The 19,599-nt window shown below is 42.1% G+C and overlaps 1 protein-coding gene and 1 pseudogene across 2 annotated transcripts; both read left to right on the plus strand.

The window, feature by feature from the left end:
- Window positions 1-2,234: 2,234 nt before the first annotated feature.
- On the plus strand, window positions 2,235-2,844 carry LOC113630279 (calmodulin-like; annotated as a pseudogene).
- Window positions 2,845-11,822: 8,978 nt separating this feature from the next.
- NUPR2 (nuclear protein 2, transcriptional regulator) lies at window positions 11,823-14,639 on the plus strand. 2 transcript variants are annotated; one of them, XM_027126252.1, is made up of 2 exons: window positions 11,823-14,159; window positions 14,434-14,639. In XM_027126252.1, exon 1 carries the CDS (start codon window positions 13,829-13,831, stop codon window positions 14,123-14,125), a length of 297 nt encoding a protein of 98 aa, XP_026982053.1. In that variant the 5' UTR covers window positions 11,823-13,828; the 3' UTR covers window positions 14,126-14,159; window positions 14,434-14,639. The 2 variants fall into 2 exon arrangements, with proteins under 2 accessions (XP_026982053.1, XP_026982052.1); XM_027126251.1 differs by having other exon boundaries at window positions 11,828-14,131.
- The last annotated feature ends 4,960 nt before the right edge of the window (window positions 14,640-19,599 follow it).

The raw sequence follows: 19,599 nt of genomic DNA on the forward strand, positions 1-19,599 counted from the left end.
CCTTATTCTAAAAAATAAAATAAATGCCTTATTCTTATAGCTCCTTGTACAAGGATAAAACCAAAGCAAGTTAGAAATTTAAATGTAATTGTACAGTAATATAAATATAAAGTATATTAAAGAAACAGTAAAATTCAAATGAACAACATTCAGTTAATATGATGGATGATGTTTTCTGAAAAGGAAATTCAAATTAAACCCACAAGGTACTATTTTCTACCCACTAGAATGGCTAACATTGAAAACAATGACAACGCCTACCCTGGTTGGCAAGGAAGAAGAGCAACTGAAACGTTCACACATTGTTGGAAAATGTAAGATGGTAAAACACTTTGGAAAATCTGACAGCTAGTCATAAAGCTAAATGTCACCTACCATATGACCCAGCAATTTCACACCTAGATATTTTCTAGAAGAGTAATGAAAATATGTGTTCACAAAATATACATGTACAAAGTCTTTTTATTCATACCATTTTTATTCTTAACAGCTAAAGATTGGAAACAACCCAATGACTACAAACAGGTGAATGGAAAAGCCAAGTATGGTATATTCATACAGCAGACTTGTACTCAGCAATAAAAAACAAGGGAATGCCAAAGCCTGATAGTGCAAAACCAGCTCCTGACTGTAACAAATGACATTTTCTTTCTCATTGGGTGGTTACCAATGGACACATGCATTTATCAAATAAACCAATGAATTTGCAAAACCCAGTGAATGGGAACCCTCTTACACTATTGGCGGGAATGTAAATTGGTGCAGCCACTGTGGAAAATAGTACGGAGGTTCCTCAAAAAAACTAAAAATAGAGTTGCTATATGATCCAGCAATCCCACTCCTGGGAATATATCCCAACAAAACTATAATTCAAAAAGATACATGCACCCTTATGTTCATAGCAGCACTATTTATGATAGCCAAGACATGGAAGCAATCTATTTACTTATTTATTTTTTTAATTTTGGCTGCCCCGGGTCTTAGTAGGGGCATGCATGCGGGATCTAGTTCCCTGACCAGGGATCGAATCTGGGCCCCCTGCATTAGAAGCCCGGGGTCTTACGCACTGGACCACCAGGGAAGTCCCAAGACATGGAAGCAATGTAAATGTCCACCGACAGATGAATGGATAAAGAAGATGTGATACACACACACACACACACACACACACACACACACACACACATACACACACACACACATTGGAATAGTACTCAGCCATAAAAAAGAATGAAATACTGACATTTGCAGCAACATGGATGGACCTAGAGATTATCATACTAAGTGAAGTAAGTCAAAAAGAGAAAGGGGGGCTTCCCTGGTGGCGCAGTGATTGAGAGTCCACCTGCCGATGCAGGGGACACGGGTTTGTGCCCCGGTCCGGGAAGATCCCACGTGCCGCGGAGCGGCTAGGCCCGTGAGCCATGGCCACTGAGCCTGCGCGTCTGGAGCCTGTGCTCCGCAACGGGAGAGGCCACAACAGTGAGAGGCCCGCGTACCGCAAAATAAAAAAAAAAAAAAAAAAAAAAAAAGAGAGAAAGGGACTTCCCTGGTGGTCCAGTGGTAAAGAATCGCCTTCCAATGCAGGGGACCCAGGTTCAATCCCTGATGGGGGAATTAAGATCCCACGTGCCACAGGGCAGCTAAGCCCGTGAACCACAACTACTGAGCTTGCGCACCTCAACAAGAGAGCTCGCGTGCCGAAAACTACAGAGCCCACGCGCCCTGGAGCCCATGCACCACCTAGAAAGAAGCCCGCACGCCTCAACGAAGACCCGATGCAGCCAAAAAAGTAAAAGAAAATAAATAAAATAAAATATTTTTTAAAAAACAACAAAAAGAGAAAGACAAATACCATATGATACCACTTATATGTGGAATCTAAAAAAATGATACAAATGAACTTATTTATGAAACAGAAACAGATTCATAGACATAGAAAATGGACTTGTGGTTGCCAAGAGAGAGGATGAGGTGGGGGAGGGAATCGCTTTGCGGTACACCAGAAACTAACACAACATTGTAAATCAACTATACGTCAATTAAAATAAATAAATAAATTTTAAAAAATAGCGAATGCACACATAAGCTTTTTCCATGTAAGTTTTACTTAAAATATGTATAAATATAAACATATAAACATTAAGAAGTAATAGTATTTCAGAGAGTCTGAGTGGAGCTAATGAACTGAACGTTTGTGTGACTGTCACTTGAAGACAAATGGCACTGGCAGCATGGTTGACCAGCTGAAGGGAAAGCAGAGTGCAGAACTGAAAGAAGCTTTCCACTATTTGACAAGGATGGTGACAAACATCAAAAAATTGGAGACTGTAATGAGGCCTCTTGGGCAAAATTCCCTAGAAGCAAAACTTCAGGATAAATTAATGAAACAAATGGTGATGGAAATAGTACAATTGACTTTCTGACAATGATGACAAGAAAAATGAAAAACATAAAGAAGAAATTAGAGAAACATTCCTTGTGTTTAATAAGGATGACACTGTCCATGTTGGTGCGACATAACTACATCACGTGATAAAACACCTTCAAGAAAAGTTAACACATGAGAAGGTTGATTAAATGATCATGGAAGCAGATATTGATAATAACAGTCAAGAAAAAACTGAAGAATTTGTATAAATGATGTCAGCAAAGTGAGACCACTGTACAGAATGTGTTAAAGTTCCTGTGCAAAATTATTTGCCTTTTTTTTCCTTGTTGTCAAAAGAATATACATGAGTAGTCATTAGGACTTACTTCTCTGTGTTTTTCTTTTTTTCTTTTTCTTTTAATTTCAATTTTTGGCTGCATTTGGTCTTTGTTGCTGTGCGTGGGCTTTCTCCAGTTGTGGCGAGCAGGGGCTACTCTTCATTGTGGTGCGTGGACTTCTTATTTTGGTGGCTTCTCTTGTTGCAGAGCACGGGCTCTAGGAGCGCAGGGTTCAGTAGTTGTGGCATGCGGGCTCAGTAGTTGTAGCTCGCGGGCCCTAGAGCGCAGACTCAGTAACTGTGGTACACGGGCTTAGTTGCTCCACGGCATGTGGGATCTTCCTGGACCAGGGCTCGAACCTGTGTCCCCTGCATTAGCAGGCGGATTCTTAACCACTGTGCCACCAGGGGAGCCCTATGTTTTTCTTCTTTATCTCACTATCACTATCCTATACCTTATTTTTTTAAAAATACATCAAGTAGCAAGTTGCACATGGCTTGCTAAATTACTGGTTCTCAAATTTTGGGCGTTCAGCATCCCTTTACATTTTAAAATTTTATGAAGATCTCTAAGACTTTTTGTTTGTATGAGTTATATATATTAAAAGTTTCCATATTAGAAATTAAGACAATTTTTTTTTTTTTTTTTTTTTTTTGTGGTACGCGGGCCTCTCACTGCTGTGGCCTCTCCCATTGCGGAGCACAGGCTCCGGACGCGCAGGCTCAGCGGCCATGGCTCACTGGCCCAGCCGCTCCGCGGCATGTGGGATCTTCCTGGACCGGGGCATGAACCCGTGTCCCCTGCATCGTCAGGCGGACTCTCAACCACTGCGCCACCAGGGAAGCCCAAGACAGAATTTTAAAATATTTGTTCATTACAAAATAATAACAAAACTATTACAGGTTGACATAAGTATTTTTAAAATAATTATACTTTCCAAAACAAAAAAAACACACTAGTGAGAAAAGTGGACTCATTTTACATTTTTGCATATCTCCTTAACGTCTGGACTAATAAAAGACAGCTGGATTCTCATATCAACATTCAATCTGTTGTGATATCACACTTCATGTAGCCTCTGGAAAATTCCACTCTACACTAATGAGAGAACAAGAGTGAGAGGCAGATAATGTCTTTAATATTGTTGTTAAAATGATTTTTACCTCATGGGTCCCCTTTGCTCACACTTTGAAAACCACTAACCTACGTCCTTCAACACATCTAAACTTAGATGGAGTTGGTCAAATACAAGAACACCTAAGTTACGCCTTTTTAAAAATAGTTTTCTTTAGGGACAATCAGCCTGTTGTATATTTCAGAATTCTGAACTATAGAGAATCCACGATATATACCTAAAGTTGTGCTATTGCAAAGTGGGTTCATTATCCAAGTACTCATACATCATTATTTTTTACTACTGATCCTATACCAGAAGCTTTGTCTTCTATTGATACTTGCTTTTAAAGATTTGTTTGGCTCTTAAAGAAAATCTGCTTGTGGTACTATTTACCTCAAACAAGTTATATATTTGATTTCCAACTTAAAAATTACAATTAGTTTTGTAGGAAACTGCCATACTATCTTTCAAAATGACTGTACAATTTTACATTCCCAGCAGCAACGAATGACAGTTCCTGTTGCTCCACATCCTCACCAATGTTTGGTGTTGTCAGTGCTTTGAAATTCAGCCATTCTAATAGGTGTGTAGTGGTAACTCACTGTTTTAATTTGCAATCCCCTAATGACATATGATGTTGAGCATATTTTCATATGCATATTTGCCATCTGTATATCTTCTTCGGTGAGGCGTTTGTTCAGATCTCTTGCCCACTTTTAGTCAGGAAGTTAGTTTTCTTATTGTTGAGTTTAAAAGAGATTTTTTTAAATATATTTTTGATACCACTCCTTTATCAAATATGTGTTTTGCAAAGATTTTCTCCCAGTCTGTGACTTGTTTTTTCATTCTGTTAACTGTGTCTTTCACAGAGCTTAAGTTTTTAATTTATATTATTTTTTAATGCATGGTTTTTTAAAGTTATTTTATTTTATTTACTTATTTATTTATTTATTTTGGCTGCACCGGGTCTTAGCTGCGGCACACGAACTCTTAGTTGCGGCGTGCGTGCGGTATCTAGTTCCCCGACCAGGGATTGAACCTAGGCCCTCTGCATTGGGAGCACGGAGTCTTACCACTGGACCGCCAGGGAAGTCCAAGTTTTTCATTTCATTTCATTTCATTTTTTAAAATATTTTATTTATTTGTTTGTTTGTTTGGCTGCACTGGGTCTTAGTTGCAGCACGCAGGATCTTTTATTTTTGTTTTTTAAATTTTTAAAATTGTTATTGGACTATAGTTGCTTTACAATATTGTGTTAGTTTATACTGTACAGCAAAGTGAATCAGCTATGTGTATACATATATCCTCTCTTTTTTGGATTTCCTTCTTATTTAGGTCACCACAGAGCACTGAGTAGAGTTCCCTGTACACGGGATCTTTTAGTGGCGGCATGCATGCAGGATCTAGTTCCCTGACCAGGGATCGAACACAGGCCCCCGCATTGGGAGCACAGAGCCTTTTTTTTTTAAATTTATCTTTTATTTACTTATTTATTTTTATTTTTGGCTGTGTCGGGTCTTAGTTGTGGCACACGGGATCTTTGTTGCCGCACACAGGCTCTTCGCTGTGGCATGTAGGCTTCTCTCTAGTTGTGGAGTGCGGGGTTTCTCTTCTCTAGTTGTGGCGCGCGGGCTTCAGAGCACGTGGGCTCTGTAGTTTGCAGCACACGGGCTCTCTAGTTGAGGCACGCAGGCTCAGTAGTTGTGGCGCACAAGTTTAGTTGCCCTGTGGCTTGTGGGATCTTATTCCCTGACCAGGGATCGAACTCACATCCCCTGCATTGCAGGACAAATTCTTTACCACTGGACCAGCAGGGAAGTCCCAGGAGCATGGAATCTTAACCACTGGATCACTATAGAAGTCCCTAAGTTTTTAATTTTAATAAAGTCCAACTTATCAATTTTTTATTTCATGAATCATGCTTTTGGTGTTGTAACTGAAAAGTCATCACCAAGCCCAAAGTTACCAAGATTTTTCACCTATGTTATTTTCCGGGAGTTTTAGTTTTGTCAGAGGTTGGGGAAAGGGAGTGAAGGACAAAGAGTGGAATACAGAGGATTTTTAAGGCAACGAAACTATTCTCTATGATACAGTAATGATGGACAAATTTTCAAAACACATACAATGTACTACACAAAAAGTGACCCCTAATATAAAATATTGGACTTTAGTTAATAATAATGTATGAATATGGTTCATCAGTTATAACAAGCGTAACACAATATTTCAAGATGTAAATGTAGGGAAACTGTAGGAGAAGGGGAACAAAAGAATAAACTGTTATCAACCAAGAGAAGTAACAATAGCAAAGATAACAAATCAGTTGTAAAGACTCTAAGTTCTGTTTCAATGGTAAAGACTAGCCTGAAGCACTTTCTTGAGGTGTTTTGCAGAATTTAAACTCCCCCAGGGACTCAACTACCAGATCAACTGAAACCTAAGGAATGATGATGTTGACCTTTTCTGACCCTTGATACTTCAATCAACTAAAGCTTGGACTCTGTGGACAGCCCAAGCCCCTTCATGAATATGTATACACCCTTACCTTAAAACCTCCCCAGTTTTGCTCTTTGGGGAGACACACTGCTTTGGGAAAGATCTCCAGTGTTCTCTTTACTTGCTGCAAGTAATAAATCCTCCTCCCGCTCTGTGGCTTGATTGTGACTTTTGGCTCCACACCTGCCAAGAGGCAAGTCCAGTTTTCCCTAACAGCACCAACCCCCGTCTCTGTGGGGCACTGTGTGGCCACGGCTGCCATATACCCTAGGAGATGCTATATTCCAGCCTCCCCTTACATTTTATATCCCCCCACAGCTCCTGGCACAAGGCCTTGCAATATAGCAGGCTGCCGAGTCAATGTTGCAGCTCTGACTTCAGATTTCATCAGGGCAGTTTGTGTTTCAGAAAGCAAACAGGAGAGGATGGACCCAGCCCGGCAACGGCCAACTTAGCAGTCTGAAGACGTGAGCTGTTCAAAATGTGGTTGATGCCTCTGATTTTCTGAGTCTACCTTTATTCCCAGGGCTCTCTGAATGAAACAAATTCACTTCTCCCGAGGAATCCTCAAAGCACACCGCCACTGAGGGTGGATTTATCTTTCTAGAACTCATATCTTAAATCCCCCTCTTTAAATCCTCTCCCTCTTTAAATTACCTCCCATCCATCTGCAGGGATAGCAAACACAGATCTCAGTGAGGCAGGCAGCCAGCTTCAATGAGGAAAGGAGGCCCATGTAATGTGGGGACCAGTGGGAATTGTGGCAAACTGAAAGGCATACACATTCAAAGGTTCTTAAAACTGTGCTGGTCAAACCAAATGTATGAACAGGAAGCCCAGTTCAATCACCAGCAGCCAATGTGGGGTGTTTGATTCATATTTTATAGTACAAATTGCTCAGTATAAATGACAGGGCCCTTCAGGTCCAGCCACTCTTACCCATGTCCCTACACTCTGTTTACATGACATACTTTCACACATTCTCCCTGTTATCTTTGCTGGTTCATTCTTTTCCCCCCAACTTTTATTGAGCACCTAATATGTACCATGCACTATAATATTAATAGATGCTTAGGAAACAAGGGTGAACAAGAGTTTCAGTCCTCATGGAGCTTGTAGTGTAGTGTCGACAAAAAATTAATCAGTCCATCTAAGAAATGGAAAATTTTATTCAAGCCAAATTGAGGATTATAACCTGAGAACAGCCTCTCAGAAAGCTCCAAGAACTGTTCCGCCCATTAGAAGTCAAAGCAGTTATGTAAGTTTTTTGAGAGAAGGGGCTGTACATTAAGTGATGTATTATTGACAGTTTACACAATCCAGATCTGTGAGTGCAAAGTAGTGGGTCATCGTGACCCCTTACAAAATCAGAAAGGAATGTTATCTTTTAAGGAGTTGTCTTGTTGGTGCTAGGAGAATGTTGCTCTTTATGGCTGAGCAGGTATTTCTGCCTGTGGGGAGGTTTGGTCGATGCATAATGCAGATACGCAATGCACAGTAGAGGGGAGAGAGGAGGCCAAAAGGTAGAGAAAAGTTTTTACGTTTAAATTTTTCTTTTCTTGCAATGAAGTATGAATTTCATGTCATAGTAGTGAGGGGACATACATGTTAACAGTTACCAGACTGTGATAAGCATTATGAGAAAAGTACCGGGTTTGACTGAAATATACACAAGGGGCGCCTAGCCAGATCAGAGAAAGATAGGTTTGGGAAGTCTCCTCCTCCGAGTAGATATCTTAGCCGTGGCTAAGGATGAGCTAAGGAAGCAAAGATGAGAGTGAAAGGGTGAAGGTGGTGGTAGGGAGAGGGTTTCCTGGAAGAGCGAACAGTACTAATAAAGGTTCCTAAGGAAACGAACATTCCATGTGGCTGGAGAGTAAGAATACAGGGAGGGGTGGCACAAGATGAAACTGAAAAGGTGAGCAGAGGCCAGATCTTTCCAAACCTTGTGACCAAATGAGTCAGATTTTGTCCTTGGGGGAATGGGTGAGACCAACAGTTTTTAATCAAGGACTCACATTTGTCTTTTAGAAAAATCTCTCTGGCTTCATTGTGGAGAACAGGCTGAACAAGGGGTAGAAGCAAAGACGATAATTAGAGGGCCCTCACGATAAACCAGGCAGAGACGATGATGGCCTGGCATGAGATGCGGCAGTGGGGTGGAAAGCATGGACCAGACTTGGGAGATAGAATTGATATAACTCAGAGATTTAGTGATGGTGGGAAGAAAGACAAGAGGAGGTGTTAATGATGAACTTGGAGTGCCTTGATCCCCTCCTCATCCTTTCAGCTTAATTCTCTCAGTCTTCATGGACCCTCTAGGCATCTTCTTACCCACTACCCCCAATACTCTGTCCCACTACTGGAGTAGCACACCATATTGTATAATGGTGAGAGACTGGGTGTCCTTCTTCCTTGTTGTGTTGGGCAGAGACCCTGTATCACTCAGGGTCAAATTGGGAGATGGAAGCCACACAGCAATTTGAACAGCGAAATTTTAATACATGTAAGTGTTAACTATAATAGGGCATCTGAGTAAAGTGGGATTGGCTGCTAGCCAAAAAGTAAAGAGAACCCTAAAGAATATAGGATTGGCATATGTAAGGTGCACCCATCACCCCCTAAGCTAAGGCAGAGGACCAGGGCTGAGATCCAGACCTTGTTGGAGAGTTACACAGCCGTGGGTAACTGGATGGCACAGAAGTCGCTCAATGCTGGGCCAGTGGTGAAACCGAGTGAGGCCCTGTGAGGCTCCCAGGTATAGAGGCCCTTTTGTCCCCTGTTTCTTATAGGCAAGACTCCAGTCTCCATGACCTTCCCGGAATTCTAAAGGGCAGATTCGAACAGTTGCTCATCAAGGGAGGAGCAGCCAAGAAACCAGCTGAGGTCAGATGAAAGGAACCAGAGAAGTTCATCCAGATTAGGAGACCCACCATGAGACGAGATTAAGGGAGTGCAAGCGGGCGCACTCACCCTAATCTTGTCAGAGACCCCACCTTTGAACCATTGTTGTAAAACCCCTCATCAAATCCTCCCAGGTTGGGACATAGTTTTTCCAGGCAGGAGTCCCCCCTTGCCTGGCAAAGTAATAAAGCTATCCTTTTCTACTTTACCCAAAACTCTGTGTCTGAGATTTGGGACCGGTGTACAGAGAAGCTGAGCTTTACACAGCAATGGTAGTTGCTGGAAATTTGCCCTCCAGAACTTGCCAGAAACCTACCTTCTAGGGTGTCAAGGAAAGTCATTCTTGGAGAGGTATCTCAATGGAGGCACCCTGACACAAAGGCAACCAAGGATGGGAGGATTCAGGGGAAAACTCCTGGCTGGGTGGTGCTGGCCACTGTCACTGCAGGAGCGGGGCTCTGGAAGAGCTACATGAGCTGCAGAACCCTGGTGCTGGGGAAGCCATCTGCACTGCAGGAGCTGAGCATTAAGGAACCCATGCATGCTGCAGGAGCCTGCTGAAAGAGTACATTAGAATGAGAAAGGAAACCCCTTCCTCCTGCAATTACTCTCCGGAGCCCTCACCTGACAAAGACTAACATTGTGCCAACTGGTAAAGAAAAAAATACTTAAATGGTCCAGCTCCAATTTTTGCACAGCAAGCAATGAAGGGTGAATTTGGAGCCAAAAGGCAATAAATTGGTAACTGGCACAGACCCCATATTGTTTATCACAGCTGCTGGAGTACCACAGGGGGCTAGAAATCAATATGGCAAGGAAGGTTAGGAAAGGAGAAATGTATATTCAAGTCTGTTGCCCACTTTTAAACTGGGTTGTTTTTTGGTTGTTGTTGAGTTGTAGGAGTTCTTCATATATTCTGGATATTAAACCCTTATCAGATAAATGATTTGCAAATACTTTCTTTCATTCCATAAGTTGCTTTCTCACTCTCTTCATAGTGTTCTTTGATGCACAAAAGTTTTCAAGTTTGATGAGGTCTAATTTATCTATTTTTTCTTTTGTTGTCTGTGCTTTTGTTGTCATATCCAAGAAATCATTGCCAAATCCAATGTCATAAAGCTTTTCCACTATGTTTGCTTCTAAGAGTTTTATAGATTTAGAGCTTATGTTTAGGTCTTTGATTCATTTTGAGTTAATTTTTTTTTTTTCATTTTGAGTTAATTTTTGTATTGGATGTAAGGTAAAGGTCCAATTTCATTCTTTTGCATATGGATATCCAGTTTACCCAGAACCAAATGTTGAAAAGCATTTGATCATATATTCAAGAGCTTACTTCTGGGTTCTCTATTCTGATTCATCGGTGTATATGTCTGCCTTATTCCAGTACTACATGTTTTGATTACTGTAGCATTTGTCTCTTAAATCCTGTGAAAAATTAAAAGTGGGGTTACAAAAAAATTTATAACAATAGGTTTTATTTATTTATTTATTTTGGGCTGTGTTGGGTCTTCCTTGCTGCATGTAGGCTTTCTCTAGTTGCGGCGAGTGGGGGCTACTCTTCGTTGCAGTGCGCGGATTTCTCATTGTGGTGGCTTCTCTCGTTGTGGAGCACGGGCTCTAGGCGCGCGGGCTTCACTAGTTGCAGCACATGGGCTCAGTAGTTGTGGCTCATGGGCTCTAGAGCACAGGCTCAGTAGTTGTGGCGCATGAGCTTAGTTGCTCTGCAGCATGTGGGATCTTCCTGGACCAGGGATCGAACCTGTGTGTCCTGTATTGTCAGGTGGATTCTCAACAACTGCGCCACCAGGGAAGCCCCAACAATAGGTTTTTATATGTGCCCATGTATTTACCTTTAACAGGGATCTTTATGTCTATATCTGGCTACAAGTTACTGTCTCGCGTCCTTTCATTTCAACCTGAAGGAATCCCTGTAGCATTTCTTGTAGGACAGGTCTAGTGGTAATGTGTGGAAGAGTGGTATGGGGGGGAGGGGGAATCGGATGAAGGTAGTCAAAAGATACAAACGTCCAGCTATAAGACAAATAAGTACTAGAGATGTAACATACAACATGATAAATATAATTAACACTGCTGTCTGTGATATACAAAAGTTAACAGAGGAAATCCTGAGTTCTCATCACAAGGAAAAAAATGTTTTTCTATTCAATTTTGTATCTATATGAGATGATGGATGTTCACTAAATTTACTGTGGTCCTCATTTCATGAAGTATTAAGTCAAATCATTTCACTGTACACCTTATACAGTGCTGTACATCAACTATATACCAATAAAACTGGAAGAAAAAAGATATATCAGGGTAACCAAAGAGTCTAAATTCATGAGGGAAAGAATTCTAGCTAATAAGTGTGGAAGAAAGGATTGAATTAGAAAATTACCATTTCACAGCCCCTAATGAGATAATAGCAGATGAACAAAACAGCAAATAAAGCAATGAACTATGGTTGAAACTATTAGATAAAAGCTTAATGTGGAACTATACAATTGCAGGGGCAGGCTGTCACCACCTGAGCCTACTGATCACTGAAACTGGGACCATGAGCTATTGCGGGTCTCCTGGTGTGATACCAACACACATCACCTCCTAGCCTCTAGAGCCAACCTCCATTTACACAATATGGGAGAGAGAGGAAGAAGTTAAATGACACGACAAGGAAACAGAAAAATCCACAAAGTGGGGCATTTTACAGGACAACTGACCCAGTTTTTGCAGCAAGTCATGACAGGGAAAAATGAAAAGGGCAGGGGCCCACCCTAGATTATAAGAGACTTAAACACCATACAAGAAAATTTCATGTGTAGATTCTGTATGTATTCTGAGTTGTATGTTTTCTATTGTCTTTTAGACAATCAGAGAAATTTGATTCTGGACTGGGTTTTAGATGATAACAGGGCCAAGTTGACTTTGTCAAGTATGAAAATGGCATTGAGGTTATGGAAAAAAGTCTAGTTTTTTAGAGCTGTATATTGAGATATACAGGAGTAAAATGACATAAGGTCTGCAGCAGAGCAAAACAGAAAGGGGTAAAGCAAACCTGACAGGATCTTGATAATTGTTGAATCCATGTGATGGGATACGGGAGTTCTTTGTTCTATTTTCACTTCTGAGAAGGTCTGAATATTTTCATAACAAATTCTAAAGAGAGTTTTTAAAAGAGATGATGTGTGGGAGGGTGGTAGAGGGATAAATATTAGCTTCTCTTTCCCAGTACAGGTGTAAGACACGTGGGTGGAAGAGAAAATCCTCTCTGCCTTTTATTAAAAACTCTCTCTTGGGATTTGCTCATTTAAGGAACTAACAAAATTGCCCTCAGAGCGTGGTATGTAGGCCACGCCCCACCAGGGATACTTCAGAGAGCAGAAAAAAAACTCAAATTGGCAACTTGGTCACAGACAGAAACTCAGCAAGATCAAATACCTGAAAAGGACTTTTTTTTAAAGTATTGAATTATTTTCGATCTATTAAAAAGAAAATCCCCGAGGGGATAGACGCAATTTTCCTGGGAAGAGAATTATCTGCGCTAGTTAAACCAAACCAAAACAAAGGCATTCTTCGCAATAACTCCCTGAGAGCAGCGTTTACGGAGACAGTAATTAGGTAATTAGACCGGGTAGTCACCGCAGAGCCTCGGGTGCCGCAGGGTGTTAATGACTCCTGCTCAGCTGTGCAGCTGCCCTCGGCGAGGAGGTAGGTCTGGACTTTTCTGAGCGTAGGCCACTCGGCCTGATTCCTCTCGCCTTTGCAGCTCTCGGGGAGCATCCTTCCCCCAACGCCCGCGGGGCTGGGCGCACCCGGGGCTGGCGGGTGGGACGCTGGGCTCGCGCTGGTTCCCCCGCGCGGCCGCTCCCAACTCTCGGCCCTCACCCCAAAACTGCCGGCGCATCAAGCTACCACAATTTTAGCGTCCCCTGGCCGCAGGGATTGGGCACCTGCTGATAATCCGAAATTGCACGCGGTTCCCGGCCTTGCACCAGGCAGGGTGACTTTCCCTTCTTAATCGCTCGCTCGCTTAATACAGTTAATTCGTACCCCTTATCAAACACGTGGACTGTGGAAAGGAAAAAAGAACTAATGTGTGTATGTCCCTACCAGCCAGAAATACTTTTAGCATTCCACCGCATTTCCTTTCACTCCAGACATGTTTTAAATATATATTACTGGGATACCAGAGATATTACTTCAGAAGCTCATTTTTCACTTTGCATCATTTATTGAGCACTTACTCCTGTCATCAAATAGCCTAACAAAATGTTCAATGCTGATAGAAGTCCGCCGGAGTAATGCACAGCTCCCTGACACTTGATACTTGGATAATTTCCCATTTTTGACCGACATAAACAAGTGTTTGGTCTAATTTTGCCAAATACCCTTCTCGCTCAGGCGGCGCACAGGCCGGGATGGAGGAAAGGATCATGGTTCCAGGTGCCAGATCGCAGAGGCCTCGCGCTGAGTACCTTCCCGGTCCTGTGACGTCAGCCCTAGGCCCCGCCCCCTTCGGCGGAGCCAATCGAAGCGCTGGGGGGGGCCTCCACAAACTTGCGCGCACGGGCGCGCGAGCGGCAGACCCTGAGGCTGGGCGCGATGGGCTTGGCGTTTCCTGGTGTCCAGGGTCAGGCCCAGCTGCCGCCACCCGAAGCGTGGCCGCTGGTTGGCTCCGAGGAGGAGCTCTATGACTGTCTGGATTACTACTACCTGCGCGACTTCCCGGCCTGCGGGGCCGGGCGCAGCAAGGGCCGGACGCGGCGCGAGCGGGAACTGCGCACCAACTGGCGGGTGCCCGGCGGCCACGAGCGCAAGATCGCGCAGAAGCTCCTCAACGGCCAGCGCAAGCGTCGCCAGCGCCAGCTGCAGCCCCGGCCGCGCACCCGTCTCGCCTGAGTGCTGGTGCGTGCGGGCCCGCGCGAGCGTCCCGGTAACGCTCCGGTCCGCCCCCTGCGACTCGAACGGGGCACAGTCGCCCCCTCCTGAGGCTGCCCCGCGTAGCGAGTCATTAGCTGGGCTCCCTAAACTCCCAGCCTGTCTCCCGGCGGCAGTTAAAATTCTACCTTTTGGAATTTTTTAGTTGGGTAGAAGGGGCTAGGAAACGCAGGAAACATCTTTCTAAAAATACAAGTAAGGGATTTACTTCCAGTGTTTATGCACGGACTAAAGAGAATTGATTTTTGTTTTTGTCTGGTTTTCAACAGGATACCCATACCCAAAGGACCTGATAAAAGTATTTTCTCTGACTCCAGCTATAACTCCGGTCCTAAGGGGAACAGTCCATGTTGGTCAACAGAACTTCTTTTCGACATCGCTTAAGTTCAGTATCTTTTCCTCACTAATTGTTAAGTAACATCCAAGTGGGTATGCCTGTTTAGGGTTTTTAATTAAAAGAGCAGCAAGAATGGCATTTTAACTCTGCTGGTGTTTTTTTTAAGTTGCTGTGGTAACTTGTTTCAAGTACACAAATATTTGAGTTCTTATCTGCAAAGAAGACGTCACAAAGACGAATGTGGGCAGAACAAAGATAGGAATTCTCTGCGCTTTGACCCCACAGCAATCCTTTGAAGCGAATGCTAGCTCCATTTTACGGACGGGATTCTGAGGCACAGAACTCAAGTAACTTTCCAGAGGTCATACAGCTAATTAGAAAACCTGGCATAACAGATACTCAAAAACATTCACTCTTCCCAGCATCACAGTTTTCCTCAACTGTAGACATCCTTCTGTGGTTCAGAACCACCCACAAACTCCATGTCCAAGAACTAGGGTTATAGTTTAAAAATTATGCAGAGTATGGCAGGGTCCCTTTTCTTTCTCTTCACTCTGCATTCAGTCAGGTCTCTGCGCCCAGCGGTGAGTCCTTTGTTGGGGGAGAAGGGTGGTGTTCTGGAAGGAGCAACTTGAATTTTAATCCTAGCTATGGGTGTTCATCAATCTGGCATTCAGCAAACTTCTGAGTGGTAGCTACTTTCAAGTTCCACCATGCTTCAGGTTTTGCATTTGTAAAATGGGAATAATATTGGGTTACCTCGCCAAACAGGATTATAGATAAAATAAATGTGACACCCTTAAGGGCTTGGCACATAACCGGTGCTCAATAAATAGTAATTATTATTATTTTTTTTTTGCGGTACGCGGGCCTCTCACTGTTGTGGCCTCTCCCGTTGCGGAGCACAGGCTCCGGACACGCAGGCTCAGCGGCCATGGCTCACGGGCCCAGCCGCTCCGTGGCATGTGGGATCTTCCCAGACCAGGGCACGAACCCGCGTCCCCTGCATTGGCAGGCGGACTCTCAACCACTGCGCCACCAGGGAAGCCCCAATGGTAATTATTTTTAAGTTTACAGAACGTGATCCCTCTTCTCCTTCCTCTCTAGTCACGAAGTCCTTTTTTTTTTTTTTTTTGGCCGCACCATGCGGCATGCAAGATCTTAGTATCCCAACCAGGGATGGAACCCTTGCCCCCTGCATTGGGAGTACGGAGTCTTAACCACTGGACTGCCAAGGAAGTCTTAAATTCTTTCACTCACTTCATTATTTTAAAATGTCTCCAACATTCAGGCAGTGTGGTATGGTAGGAGTCTTCACTTTGGAGTCAAACACCTGTATGGACTTGGGAAAGTTGCTTAAACTCTAAGCATCTGTTTCCTTACCTATAAAATAGCGATGATACAGTACCTATTTCAAGAGTTCTTGTGAGGCATAAATGAAATAACGCACGTAAAGCTCTCAGTGCCTGGTATACAATAGGCACTCAAATAATTAGTAATAATGTCCACATCACCACTGTCTTAGCCTTCAGGATTTTTTTCCTTACCCCTAGTCTCCCTCTGCTATATCTCAGACATGTCCAGATTAATCTTCAGAAGACCATTTTAATAATATAAAGATCCTCAGTGCTGCTCTAACCTTGCAGGCCAAAAAGCTTAGATGCCTTATATTGTGCTGCAAATCATCTATTGCATTTCTGGTTTTTTTTTTGGCTGCATCGCATCTTAGCTGTGATACATGGGATCTTCATTGCGGCACACGGGATCTTTCCTTGCAGCGCGCAGGCTTCTCTCTAGTTGTGGCATGTGGGTTTTCTCTCTCTAGTTGTGCCACGCAGGCTTAGTTGCCTCGCAGCATGTGGGATCTTAGTTCCCCAACCAGGGATGGAACTCGCGTCCCCTGCACTGGAAGGCACTGGACCACCAGGCAAGTCCCCATCTATTGGATTTTCTTAAGTTTGTTTCTCACAACTTCCAAAAACACACTGGTTCGTGACACATGTCTTCTGTCCTCTAACTTCACCATATTCAATTCTGCTTCTTCCTTTGAATCTGTGCTGTGCTACTCAGTGTGCCCTTTACAATTTTAATTTTTCTAAAACTAATTTCACCTAAGTGAAAGTGGCACCAAGTGCCACTTTCTCCCAGAAGCATTCATCCACACTGAATGTCCATTCCTTTAAAATCCTTTAGAACTTCATATAAACACCACTTAACCATTTGTTTTATAGTATTCTGTACTTTCAGATCAACAGTTTCATTCATTCATTCATTCTTTTTTGTCTGATATGTGCAAGGCACTATATTCATATAACTATGTCTTAGTTATCCAAAGAAAAAACTGCATTTACAGTGTATGGACCTTAATGTCTTAAACATCTCAGTTCCTACACAATTCCTGCTGTGAAGTACAGCATACCCAGACATCAGCTATGTTAAAGCAACACTGTAAGATGTTCTAACTAGATTTTGCTCATTTTAGATACTAGAGCTTTTAAAATTTAAATATGCTCACTGTAGAAGTTATGTGTATTAGTTACCTATTGCTGTGTAACAAATTACTATCTCAGTTTCTGTGGGTCAACAATTTGGGAGTGGCTTAGCTGGATGATTCTAACTCAGGGTCTTTCAGGAGGCTGGAGAGGAATTAGGCTCCACCTTTTGAAGGGAGTGTCAAGGAATTTGAGGACATATTTTAAACCACCAATGTAGGTTTAATTATTGTGTGTTCACTTAGACAAATTGGAAAATACAGACAAGCCAAAAAAAAAAAAAAAGGAAGGAAGAAAGAAATCACTATCTAATGGATAACATCACTACTGGGATGTATATAATTACAGCCTTTAAAATATAAAAGAACTTTCTCAAAATACAAACATACTATGTATACTACTTTGTAACCTGCTCTTTCACTTGGTGTTTTGTGAAGATACTTCTCACTTCAGATATTCTTTCACAACGTTTTAAATGGCTGCATAGCATTTCATTGTATGTATGTATTATAACTTATTTAACTAATTGTATATTGCAGGACACTTAGGTTATTTCACGTTTTCCCTATTTTATACATTTTGTTAAATCAACATCCTTATGGCTAATTTCTTTCACATTCATGACTTTCTCAAATTCTTAAGACATGGAATTTCTGGAACAGAGTTTGCACAGTTTTAAAACTTCTGATATTTACCACCTAATTTCAGTAGAATTTTTATTGCAATCATCAAAAGTCTACTCAGCCAAATATCTGTAACAATGCCTGCAAGAGTTCGTTGTTCAAATTTTCATCACTGTAATTGCATTTGTTGAGAATGACTGTGATCACTACAGAATAAGTTGGTATATAAATTTTACTAAAGTGTGAACTTCGGCACACCTAACCCACCAAACTGCAAATGATAGGTAGCAGAATTCTATTTATTTTCAATTCCCACTTTTTTGCTATTCATTTTAACTTTTTACATGTTCTTTTTTTTTGAATAGAGGTAATACATTAACTGTTTCAAAATCCAAGAGATAGAAAATGTTATCAGTAGAAGTCTCACCCCTGTGCCACTGCCTGAAGGCAACCAGTGTTATCAGCTAAAGATATTTTATGCATGGACACTATGGGCTTTTCTCTCCATTTCACAAACAGCACCCTATACTCAATTCTGCCCCTTGCTTTTTTTCTCTTGACAGTTTACCTTGGAAATCATTTCATATCAATACACAGAAAAACTTCTTTCTTTTTTATAGCTGCATATTGTGTGAATGTGCCATAATTTTTTTTTACCTGTATTCTGCTGACAGGAATTTAGATTGTTTAATCTTTTACTATCACAAAATAACCTTGTACAAACATCTAATTTTCTCTCTTCAATTTAGGAATCAGTGACTTAGCTAAGTATGATTAAAATTGTCTCTGTTCTGGTCTGCATGCCTGTCTGTCCAAAGCTCTGCTCACTCTAAGCTCTTCTGGTGCCAGAATGTTCTTTATAAATAAAGTTCCTTTCTCCCATCTCTTTTTATGAATTATCCAAAGGCGAATACAAAGGCTTATCATTTGTAAACCTTTCATTTCTTTAAAAAGTTCTGTGAAAATAAAACTTTGTTTTTCACAAAAGTTTTTTGCATTATTTACCCCTCAGTTCCACAAACATTCTGCTGTTGCTGGAAAGGCTGTGTTAAACTCTGCTACCTCTGGTGGAAGGGGGAAATTTCTGATTGGCATCCAAGCAGAAATGGAGGTTCTACCTCTGCTTTCTCTCCTCCATAAATCCCACCCCACCCCCAAGGACTGTCCCATGAAGCCCCCCATGAAATGCCACTAGTTAACTTGTCCCCTACCGCAGAGGCGCTAAAATGTACTGTTAAAAGCATTTCACACCAAGTATCACTGAAGCACAGATCCTTGGGGCCTTTGCAGTTGCCATTCCCTTTGCCAGGAATGCTCGTACCCTTGATAAACACGAGGCTTGCTTCCGCACTTCCTCAAGGACTCCATTCAAATACTTCCTCTTCAAAGACTCATGCCCTCTCCAACCCCTAACTCCCTACCACCCTTACCCTACTTTCGCTTCATATCACCACCATCTAATTTATGTAGGTGTTTGTCTCTTGCCTCCCTGAATTTAAACCCCTTGGAGGTAGTCTTATTTCCTGCTCTATTTCCAGAACCTAGCTAGCACTTGGAGATCATTCAGAACATCTCACTTAATTATCAGTGAACGAATACCATATCAATTACGGGCACAAATTCTATAATATATGAAAGGGGTTTGAAAATGTATGAAATACATAAATGTAAGGCATTATTACTGTCTGAATTTAACTTTTGCTGACTGGATCCACGGACAAAATACAAGTAGAACCAACTCAGCTCTGTCGATCCCTAAAGTTTTCCGTCTTATTATGTGCCCACATTGTGCCTCAAAAAATATTTACCCAAATGAGTAACTTAATGGTGAGAACGGTTAAGTAACTGGCCCAAGGTCCAGCGACAATCACGCCAGAGCTCTGACTCACTCACTCAAGATTGGAGCTGACCTACCATGTTAATAAGGCAAACGTTTGAAGGTAGTAGCGACGGTCCTTGTGCCCTAGGAAGCAAACAGCTAGC

Source organism: Aethalodelphis obliquidens, unplaced genomic scaffold, assembly GCF_003676395.1.
Source record: "Aethalodelphis obliquidens isolate GAN/ISIS:26980383/991018 unplaced genomic scaffold, ASM367639v1 scaffold30, whole genome shotgun sequence".
Lineage (NCBI taxonomy): Eukaryota > Metazoa > Chordata > Mammalia > Artiodactyla > Delphinidae > Aethalodelphis > Aethalodelphis obliquidens.

Excerpts from the sequence above, each read along its gene's own strand:
- NUPR2 (XM_027126252.1), top strand. The coding sequence starts at position 13,829 with ATGGGCTTGGCGTTTCCTGGTGTCCAGGGTCAGGCCCAGCTGCCGCCA.